This window comes from Haliotis rufescens, unplaced genomic scaffold (assembly GCF_023055435.1).
Source record: "Haliotis rufescens isolate VD_foot unplaced genomic scaffold, xgHalRufe1.0.p SCAF_2, whole genome shotgun sequence".
Taxonomy (NCBI): domain Eukaryota; kingdom Metazoa; phylum Mollusca; class Gastropoda; order Lepetellida; family Haliotidae; genus Haliotis; species Haliotis rufescens.
The window spans coordinates 820113-831537 of NW_025963890.1; the positions used below are offsets into that span (position 1 = coordinate 820113).

Genomic DNA, 11425 nt, shown 5'->3' on the forward strand with positions numbered 1-11425 from the left:
AATGTATGAGGGCCGTGTGACTACGGACTAGCCACTCATGCACTTATTTTAAAGGCATGATTATAATCATGGTGTTTCGTGAAATTGAGTATTACCTAAATACTAATAAATATTTATCTTCAGAAAAATAATATATTCAAATGAAATGTATTCTAAACTGTGTCTATGGCGAGGTTCCCGCCACCACTGCCATTTTAGGCTTTGTGACATCACATATTCCGGGGGGGTCACCGCGCATGTGCAGTCATTGTGCGGGAAGCACGCCATTTTGCAGGTTCTGAAGTTCGCTTAGGAAAAGGCCGTCGGTAAAATCCATTGCCATCCTCTACCAGAAAGAGGAACAATGGAGAACCAATACGGCATAGCAATTAAAAATCGGTTCCTTACCATGGTAGATATCGATGACGATCCTTTAGAGTTTCTGAAGCAGCAAGAGGCAGCCAAGACCAAGAAGGAGAAGTCTTCGAAATCCAAACAGTCTGGTAAAAAGGTTGCAAATGCTCCGTCCGAAGGCAAAGTCAAGGAACAGAATGCACAGAGAAAAGAAGGTTTGGAAAAAAATTGTATCTGTTCATAATGATTGCATTGTTGGTAAAGTTGACAATTCAACTGCATGTTAAACGTTAACGAAACGGACCATGTGGGCGCATGCAGATGCGCATTTACAACTAATGTTTTCAGTGATAGCATAACAACGTTATTATTTACGAACAACCACGTGTAATAGGTAGTATACATATTATTTGTTTTACTAATAAACGTCTGGACACGAATGTGGTTGTGTTATTTAAGTGCAATATTGTATTATCTTTCTGAAACGACCTAATATGGTGCATTGACTAGACTTCACAGTGCGATCGTCAAGTGTCAAGGACGATAGGCCCTAGTAGACCACGTGGGTACAGTTTTGTCTTGACAACAAGACTACTAAATGTATGTACCAATATTAAAAGTTGGGGTACATCGTCAAGATAATGAGATCTTTGAAAAAGTAAACATTGTACGACCATACTGCATGGGATTGTAAGGTAGAAAGTGGGTCAGAATTCATTTCACCTATATAACCCACGTGGTCCGTCATGCTCGAATAATCAGTATGGTGGAATGCCTTCTACCTAAATCATTTGTGGTAATAAAATGTGGATATTTGTAAATGGGAGTTAATGGTCTCTATCATTTGTGTACCAGTGCATTTTATCAACATCAGTTGACAGTTCGCATTATTCTGTGTAACGAGCATCTAGCCTAACCATGTTTCCCACTATGCATCTTGTAGGCCTTCTCGCCAAGTAACATAAATAATTTGAAATTACTACAATAATTTGATAACACAATTATTCTTAACTTCGAATGAATCCAGAATTAAGGTGGTGTAGCAGCGATAGTCTTCATAATGATAACATATAGCAAAACCCTTAAAAAGGACAAATTTCTTCTCGTCATTATGATACCTTAACTATTGAACAGTTTGGCAAGGTCTATTATTTGTCTAAAGGACTAGTGCCAATTTCTAACACTGTGTAGTCCCTGTCAATTAACACGATTTATGAAAAACAAATAATTTCTACAAGCTGTTTGGAAAACTGCATTGGTTTCAATAGAGAACAGTAATGCTGATTGCTGAACTGTTTCTTTTTCTGAATAGTTGCTTTTGTCATTGTTTGTATGTTCATTGATGTATTCATCCAATATTTGGTAATTTTGTTCATGGACCCTTAGGGAGTAAATGGATAATATTTTGATCAGGTTGGTTTTCTAAGATGAGACAATCATGAATCTTTATGCTGTATCATGTCATACCAAGAACAAATAAGCAAAGTAATGGGTCTAATGAGGTGATTGAAAATAAATGTCATTCTATATTATTTTAGATGAGGCAAAACATGACAGTGCTGGTAAAACGAAAATTCTTGTTCTGTTTCTAGAAAAGGAGCGAGTGAATTCTGCAAAACCCAGTGAGCGCGGTGGCCGTGGAGGACGTCGTGAACCACGCGAGATCCGTGAAAATGATGGAGAAAGGAGGCCGCACAGGCGCCAGGGGCCACGAGAATACAGAGACAACCGAGGAGGCGATGAAAATGTGCCACCAGAATTCAGGTTACAATTTTTACAGATCATTTACCTTTTGTAATTTTCATCCAATAGAAACTGTTCAGTAGTCAGCCATGTGCTTCTGATCGGTTGCTGAGTAGCGGAGTGATGTTTCCAGATGATGCACAATACATATTTGAAGTAATAGGGAATTCTAGGTTACTTATGATTTAGCTAGCTACCAGCTGGATCCCCTTGTCTGCTCGTCAGGTGTTCTTTGAGACCTACTGATTGGCACATTCATGGACCAATTTACCAATGTGCCACTACTAGGGTTAGATGCGGCCGATAGTTCAAGAGTTGAATTAGACAATCTTAATTGCATTCATAGGCGCAATGGAACACACTGTAGTGTTAAGTGAATGGTCCAAATTGTTCAGACCGGACTACATTAGATACCTATGACTGTATATTTTTAAGTTTAAGACCAACTGCAAAAAAAACCCTTAAATTATAGAAAAATGTTTTGACAAACATTTGGCCAAATTTCAGGGCTCAATTTTGTTATGTAAAAATACACCAGTGCAATCTTTTATTGAAAAATGCAACCATATATTTTTCGACATGGAATGTCCCCCAAATTCCAATTTGTCTGACTAACCCTTTGCTTGTTCACACATCAATCTTTGAACACATTCAATATCTCAGCTTTATTTACAATACTATATCACTAGTCCCTTTGTTGTAATTCGTGAGTCATCAGAGATGTGGGATTTTTAATTGGACTAGTTTCATTTTGATACATTTATGGGACCAGGGTGGAGCCTGGTTTAGTCTGATGCAACTAGGTTTTCATGTCGACATAGACCTGTTGCAGGTTAAATCAAGTTCCTTAAATCAAGCCCTGGTTTTACAATTGGGTGAAATGACGAAATGGATTATGTAACCACTGTAAGAAATTGTGTAAATAATATGTTTGAAAACCCATATTCTAGCAAAGACAAGTCGGTTATTTTTCGATATCTTCCCATGTTAAAAACTTTACATTCATGAGCATGATGAGTAGCACTAGCAGTAGTTATGTTCTCCTTTCCACCCCCACATTGAATTTTAAGCCAAAAATTATGTAAACCAACTATATAAAAATATAATAAAAATTCAGTGCTTTGTAACAAGTTTGGTCTGTTTTATTAACCTGTGCGTAGTGTTAAACCCACAGTTTGTTTTATTTGAAAAGGCAACTCCTGTGCAGAGACAGGCTAAAATAGGCTTAAAACAACCCATGCTTGCTGTAAAAGACTGCTTGTATTTGGCGACTAATGGGATTCACTGACTTCATTGCTGCATGTTATCACATCCCAATTGCGTAGATTGATACTCAGTGATGTCAATCACTAGATTGTCTTTTCCCAGAGCGATTATTTTCAGACTGCCATCACAGCTGGTATATTGCTCAGTGCAGTGTTAAAACAACAAAGAAAAGGAAACTACACTGTATTGCCTTTCCTATTTAAGGGGAAAATGGGCTTTGTTTTGAGTGTCAACATGCTGCAGTTTTTGAAGAGGCCCTGGGTCATTTATTCATTAAAACTTGCCATCTATTTCTGAGAATGTGTTGCTTGGTAGTTTTTCAAAGCCTTGACTGTTATGGCTTTTGGTTCTCCCACAAGTGGACAAATACACTGATTACCAAGTTATTTGACCCAAAATATTTACCAGTTCAACATGACTAGTTTGCATACTTCAAAATAGTCTTTATGGCAGTGCAACTCAAGTCATCTGGGGATTCACACAATGCTAATTTATGGATAATTGTTCCGGAACTGAATACTGGCTTTACCACTTTGTAAACAAGCAAATTCAATGCTAATTTATTTGACATTTATTACTAGTCTCTTTTTTTCCAAAGTTGATCAAATGGAGGTTACTTTTTTATGGTCAGTGTGTGCCCTGGTGTATCATGTCAGACAGGGTTAGAACTAAACTCAAATGCTGTACTAGGTCAGATTAAGGTAAAATGCCTTTGTAAAGCTGAAACAAGGTAAATTTGTACCAGTAGACTAGTTATAAGTTGACCCTGTTAGACCTGACATTTGGAATGAAAATATGGCAATGATTGGAAACATTCATTAAGACTTGCAAAGTGTTGTCCCATTACAATATCAGATGAATATAACTATTCACAATCTAGCTTAATTGTGTGCATATTAGCAGTTTTGTAATTTAAAAAATTGAGTGAACATGGATTGTACATTCCTGGATCGGTGTCTAATATGGATTGTCGTCTGGAAAGACATCTGGCAGACAAAACAAGTTTTGGGAGAAAAACTCCAGATTTGGCTTAGGGGACAAGTAACATTATTTTGATCAAACCATGACTTGTCATGCCAGCCAGAAACTGAATGGTTTTAGAATAAGTGTTTTGTGCAGTAGACAAATCCATCACTGGTAAATAATACATGTAGTGTGTTCTCACAGATTTGAAGTTATTATTAATCTTGCAATAAAACTACTCAAAATTCAGAAGTTGATTGTGCAGAAAATATGTATTATTAGAATGCATGTCTTTTGTACATTATTTCAACAAGTTGCATGAAAATGACTGAAAATTGTACCTATTTACAATGAATGTTACATGTAAAGCTAACAGCCTTAGAAATTGGCACTAGTCCTCTAGTCCTTGCCAAACTGCCCAATGGTAAAGGTCTAATCATAAGGACTAGTAGAAATTTGCCATTTTTGAAGGGTTTTGCTATATGTTACCATTATAAGGACCAGTGTACAGAAACTGTTAGTTTCTAGCCCTGGCTAATCTGAAATGTCTTTGTTGTAGAGAAAGGCCTGAGGGCAGCAGTGGTGGCTTCAACCGTGAAGGCGGTGAAAGGGGGCGAGGAAGAGGCAGAGGAAGAGGCGGATTCCGTGGAGGTCGCGGAGGAAGAGGAGGAGGCTTCCGTGATAATGATAGAGAGAGGGGGGAGAGGCAAGGGTTTGGGGCTCCACCAGGCAGCAAAAGGGACTTCGACAGGCACAGTGGTAGTGATAAAACGTATGTTAGTTTCACTGGTGTTAATCGCTGACATGCTTACAGTTTAATCTGATGATTGTATTTTACATTATTTTATACAGGCATGCTTATTAATTGGCACTAGTTTCATTTGCAGTATGCTAAATAGTTAACTAGCACGATGTAGGACCAGTAGAAATTGTGAATTATTCATGGTTTTGATCAAGAAATATGTTTAATTCATTTTCCACCTAAGGTAATCTTTTTGCTGTGAAATCAGTTCTGACTAATTCCACTTCGTAGTTCATCAATTATATCCTGTGTGGTCAAGTAACCTTGACACGTTTAACAGTAATAGTTTGAAGCAAATAATCACAATTTTGAAGCTTCTTGGTATTGAAAAGACCTGTTGGTTTCATTTGGTTAGATTTCATCAAGTAGAAGTTACCACTGTAATGGCCATATGTATACTACTGAAAAGAAGATCCGGGGTAGAATAGGTCTTCAGCAACCCATGTTTGCCGTAAAATGCCACTATCTTGTCGTACGAGGCGACTAACAGGATTAGGTGGTCAGACTCGCTGACCTGGTTGATACATGTCATTGTATCCCAATTGTGTGAATCGATGCTCATGATATCAATCACTGGATTATTTACAGACTGCTGTCATATAGCTTGAATATTGCTGAGTGTGGCATAAAAACACAAACCAACCAACTAAAAGGAAGTTAAAGATAACCCAATTCTTTAAGTCTGTCATGGCGTAACTATAGTAATGTTCTTAGTTTTAAGTAGTATGTGTGGAAACCTTCCAATAAATACTCTCTGCTGGTCATGTGCACAACTTTACTACAGAATTGTTTCTAGTGCCAGTTTTTAACACTATCAAAAGGGAATGAAGTTACAGGTCACAGATATGGGCAACAGATGTGATTCGTCAGTGTTTCAACTGAGGAATGCCTGCAGTGTGTTATGAATCACAGCTGTGATTATTCCTTGTCACTTATGGGGATACAGCGATCACCATGTCCGTCTGTCAGCTGTCCGTTTCCGGAGCAGAACTCTAAAACCGTTAATATTTCTTGTTGAAACTTTCTATACAGATCAGTCTAGTTGGGAACCGAAGCCTTTTGATTTGGAATTTTTATACTTAAAGTCTTTATTTTGTTTTCATGATTTTTCAAGTTGATGAGAAAACAATTTGTTTTCCCTTTCCCGGAGCAGAATTCCAAAACCTTTCAATATTTCTAAATGAAGCTTGCTTTATAGATCAGTCTAGTGGTGAACTGGTGCCTTTTGATGATGTTTTCTGACAAGTTGGACTTACACTAGAAATGAGGGGAGTGCTTGTTTCCGGAACAGAACTCCAAAACACTTAAATGCTTTTAGAGGAAACATAATAAACAGAAAGTGATGAACTGGTGCCTTTTGATTTGGGGAGTTAGGGGAACCTAGTCATTAAAGCATTTGCTCGTCAAGCAGAAGATCCAGGTTTGATTCATCACATGGGTACAATGTCTGAAGCCCATTTCTGGTGTCCCCAGCCGTGATATTGCTGGAATATTGCTAAAAGGGGTGCAAAACCATACTCATTCAATCACTTTTGGTGTTTTGGGATTTTGAAAAATACTGAACATTTTTTCTTCACTGATCTGAATAGCAATGATGCCGTTGAACGTTATATTTTCACTTACTCCCTAATGGCAATGAATCAAAAGTTTGGTATAAGTAGGTAAACTCCATTTCCAAATTGCACCAGACTGGGGGATATGTCATCTGATGACTCTTTGTTTCTGAAGCTTTAGTTGCTTAAGTTTGAATGAAGATCTCTAAAAGCCACTGGTTATGTTCCCCAAATTCTCAAAAATATATGAGATTTGAAAAATATATACAAGTTCAGTAACACAATGAAAAGAGATGAAAAGAAAATATTCCTGCCCCTAGCCAGATATTTTATTCCTTCAGCTGAACCCATGCTGGTTTGTTGTCTCGATAGAATATAGCCTGAAGGCATTTTATAGGTATTGTATTTTAGTTCAAGGATCATTGGTTACGTTTATGTTTATTTCTAATGGAAGGTTTCTTCATTAAGTGACAGTGGGTTACAAGAAAAAAAATGTTGCCAGGTTGAAATATTTTTATTTTGCTTCTGAAGCAGCACTAAAACCAACTCCAGTAAGCCTCTTGTAAGCATATTTAAATGTGATCTGATTCCAACACAGGCAGATATGTAGCTGAAAAATGCTGAGATGTCTACATTACCTTTTCTTTTCTTCCAATAACACATGTATTGATGAATTTAGTTACTAATGCACTATTGGAGGTCATTTGATGTCCACATGTTCATGGATGAAACTCGCACATGAGATTGGTCATTATTTTCCAAGAAATGGAAGCCATTTAGGTTCATTGTGTGTAGTGTTAAGAGATAAGCGACAAGTAGCAGTGTGCTTGGATCTCTTTCAGTGGTGTGAAGGCAGTTGAGAAGAAAGAGGGAGGTGGTGCCCGCAACTGGGGATCTTACAAGGATGACTTGGCGTAAGTTTGTCAGACACACAACCCTGCTACAGGAAACAACCTAACTTGTATAGTGTAGTCATACTAATAAAAATTTGAGATATGTCCCTCACCAGCATGAAACATCAGCCTATAAACTTGGTGCTGGCTGATTGGGACTTCTTGTGATCAAGACTCGGTAAAAGAATTATAAGCAAGCAGGGAGATCAAGTTGTCCCAGGTTCTTACAAGTGATCTTATTAGGAGGACCCACTGAAATGCTGATTCCCAACTAAAATGAAGTGCCCTATCTTATTCTTTACATTCCTTTGGCTTTGAAAGTATTTTGTGTGCTGTGAATGTATGTACAGTTAGAGATGTGAGGAAAGATTAAGAATAGTCCTAAATCCCTGTAGCTGCTGACTTTAGCAGGTACAAAATGTTTGTTTATGTGGAAAAGTTTTGAACTAATAGCATGATGTTGAGCAAGTTTTCCTAAACACTCATCCATGTGCTGTGGTCATTAAATGACATTTAAGTTGAGTTTTTGAATTTGTTCACTTGTGCATGAGTTCTCAATTTTTTTATTTTTTTTGCAGCAATCTTTGTCCGTGCACATAATGGAGATGTTTGTGTTGCTGTGTTTAATGGATAGGGCTTATAAGAAAGAGTAAATTACTTTTGTAGGGAACCTCAGGAGACAGAAGAGAGGGCGCCAGCTGAAGAAACCACTGAAAACTTTGAGCTCAAGTGAGTTTGTTTTTAGCAGTTTGCCAAACACCTCCTTATCCAAATGTTTTTAAATAATCAATAACTTGGTTGAAATTAGATTATTCTTGTCTGTTATTTCCTTTATTAATGGATGACATCTTGGCTGAATATTCCACACGGTGGCTTATAAATTCCACACGGTGGCTTATAAATTAACTGAAAATTTATCAAAATACTTATCAAAGACTGAAAAATTTCATTGACCCTTGAGATATATTTCTGCGTAGACCGATGCTCGATTTTGGTGGGAAAAGGACACATTGCTTTGCTGGCATAACTATTTGCTAACCTCAGTTGAGAGCCATGGTCTAAGACACTGCAATTCACTACAGAGTTGTACTTGAGAAATATCAGAAACTTCTTGTGGATTTCACCACAAATGATGAATATTTGACAAGTGTTATTATATGGTGAATGGTAGATGTTTGTGATTCTGGATGAGAATAGGTACCCAGCAACATATGCTGGTGATAGGGGCATCCAAATACAGCCTTGGTGACTCATTGTACCCAGACGATGGGGACCGTTTCAAACAATAGATATCATTTAATTGTCTGCCCCTGACTCAATTATTTACAGGCCGCTATCATATGGCTAGAATATTGCCGAGTGTGCAGTTAACATAAGTACTCAGCTAGAGTCAGTATATATACATTTGGTCTCCTGGGACTTTTAAGGTAATCCTTTTGAAAAAAATAAGGTGTAGGACTTCAAGTAGTATGCACTCAATATGCTTTATGGAGTGGATCAATCTGCTAAAAGTAGCTAAATGGTTTACTTTTACCTTCAGTGAAAGTGCTGAGGGGGAACAGCCTGCAGGTGAGTCAGAGGACCAACCCAAGCAGATGACTTTGGACGAGTGGAAAGCCCTGCAGAAGAACGAGCGCAGCAAGCCCAAGTACAAGATCCGCAAGGCTGGTGAGGGCGAGGAGGCCCAGTGGAGCAAGGGCACAGCCTACACCAAGAAGAGGACTGGCAGCGAAGATGAAGATGAGGAGGATGAAGATGATGAATTTGAGGTTTGGAGAAACATTTATCTCACAACTTTCACTCATTTGTCTACCTGCCCCTGTAAAGATCCGGTTTAGAATTAGCCTTCAGAAATGCACGCTTGTCTTAAGAGGCGACTTACAGATCGGGTGGTCAGACTTGTTGACTTGTTGATGTAGTCATTGTGTCCCAATTGCATGGATCGATGCTCATGATCTCACTGTATTGTCTGGTCCAGACTCGATTATTTACAGACCGCTGTCAATTAGCTGGAATATGGCTGAGTGCAGCTTTACAGAACAAACAAAAGTGTGGTAGCCTCGTAGTTGAACTGTTTGCTGTCCAATATCAAGTTTGATTAATACTATGGTTATATCCGTCATTGCCACCATCAGTTGAGTTAGTGAGTTTTGGACATGGTTCTTTCCCTAAACTGGTTGCAGTTCCTGCAATGTGTTAATTTGAAATGCTTTTATTTCAGGATGAGAAGAGACATGGTAACAAGAACCTTTTGGACATCAAGATTACATTCAACGACCCTGTAAGGAGAGGTCGTGGCGGCAGGAGACCGCGAGATGGCCGTGGTCGAGGCCGTGGAGGAAGTGGTCGGGGCGAGAGAAAACCCCGTGATTCTGCTCCAAGGATGGATGATGAAAATGATTTCCCTCGTCTCGTTAAAACCGAGGCATGAGAATGGTGCAAAGAGACTTGCACCTTATCCTTGCATTGCACAGTGGTGGAGCTGTCCATTGATGTTTTGATTTCAGTAGTTTGCCAAATCAACATGTCCGATGAAATAATAAGAAAAATTGACACCAAAAGTATCTTCAGACAAGCATTCAGAGGCTGCTGCAAGACTAATACAGCAATCATTTCATGCCCACTTTTGCATATGAATATGTACCTCTCTGCATTTTTTCATCAACCATTGGAAGGTGTGTATGGGATCTTTGTTATAAACTTCTTGTGATAGTGCACCCAGATGTGGTGCATGTTGATGTACACACCCTTGAGAGCTGCTGTGGAGTGCTATGTTTCAAGTGCTGTCGTTAAAACTGTGTCCTCAAGACGCCAGTCTTTTTGTTTTGTTACGAAATGAATATATGAATTAAATGGTTCCTGAAGTGCTAGTAACTGCAGATTGACTTTGATTGTTCAGGGATACCCTTGATGGAGGAACATGACAATGCAGGACACCTACTTGAGATTCTCTCAGGGTTGGTGGTCAGCCATCGGTGAAGAAACATTTGTAGACAATTGTGATGATATATATTATATATATTCCCGTTTTCAGTGAAATTTTTTGTGTACATCTTAATAGTTTATGAACTAACTTAAGATGTCTCGTGAGAACACATGGGTATTCCAATACTCTCATAATACTGTTTTATGTCCAGAGTACTGGATGGTAGATAAAAGAAGTAATGTTAAGATTTGATATACCGAGATTTAAGCTTTCAATATTTTTATACTGCCAAAAATCATTTTGAGACTAGTTTAGCAATTTGTAGTTACAATTTACCCTCAAGCATGTTGAAGTTCTTTGTTTTGGTTTTGTTACATGGTAAAAAAAAAAATTATGTTATTTTAATGTTTTGTTCCTTTTAATTACTGAATTTGTGCATGTCTATTGGCTTTGAATTCTGTCTGAATCCCGTGAAAATATTCAGACCTCATGGCGAGGCCACAGATAGCTCATTTAGGGTGAATAGTGTGGTCAGGGAATCTCTTGTATAAGGTTCCATATGCAAACTGTACATATTTGCAAGCTATCGCACAGCCACACATTCCTTACAAGTGTAATATCTGGCCTAGTATTATCATTGTACATTAATAACATTAATCTCATCCAACTCAGAAGTCCATTGCTTGGCTGTCATCTGTAATCTGATTTTGTTACTTAGGGGGAAAAAGTGTTGCCATCTGCCGGCAATCAAGTCTGTATGCAGGGGCATGTATCATCGAAGTTGGTATGTACCTCGACTGCGGTCGGATTGTCGGCCAAGGTATGAGAGTGTCATGTCGTTGCTACTGTTTGGTGTATTCACTGAGAATGCTGGTGAGGGGCAGCAGGTTCTTGGACAGCTATCACTGTAGTTATTTATTTGAAAATAACAACCCATCTTTCTGGA

At 38.3% G+C, this 11425-nt stretch overlaps 1 protein-coding gene across 2 annotated transcripts; it reads left to right on the plus strand.

Annotated features, from left to right (window-relative positions):
* Positions 1-224: 224 nt before the first annotated feature.
* On the plus strand, positions 225-11425 carry LOC124115585 (plasminogen activator inhibitor 1 RNA-binding protein-like). 2 transcript variants are annotated; one of them, XM_046476631.2, is made up of 7 exons: positions 225-548; positions 1926-2097; positions 4865-5077; positions 7503-7574; positions 8220-8282; positions 9094-9322; positions 9775-11425. In XM_046476631.2, the coding sequence occupies exons 1-7, from the start codon at positions 344-346 to the stop codon at positions 9982-9984; spliced, it is 1164 nt and encodes a 387-aa protein (XP_046332587.1). In that variant the 5' UTR covers positions 225-343; the 3' UTR covers positions 9985-11425. The 2 variants fall into 2 exon arrangements, with proteins under 2 accessions (XP_046332587.1, XP_046332588.1); XM_046476632.2 differs by lacking the exon at positions 7503-7574.

What these genes read in the sequence shown, in the direction of transcription:
- LOC124115585 (XM_046476631.2), top strand. Translation starts at nt 344, where the DNA reads ATGGAGAACCAATACGGCATAGCAATTAAAAATCGGTTCCTTACCATG. An exon ending in CACAGTGGTAGTGATAAAAC is followed by an intron (nt 5,078 to 7,502) that starts GTATGTTAGTTT and finishes GATCTCTTTCAG; the next exon opens with TGGTGTGAAGGCAGTTGAGA. An exon ending in TCTTACAAGGATGACTTGGC is followed by an intron (nt 7,575 to 8,219) that starts GTAAGTTTGTCA and finishes TTACTTTTGTAG; the next exon opens with GGAACCTCAGGAGACAGAAG.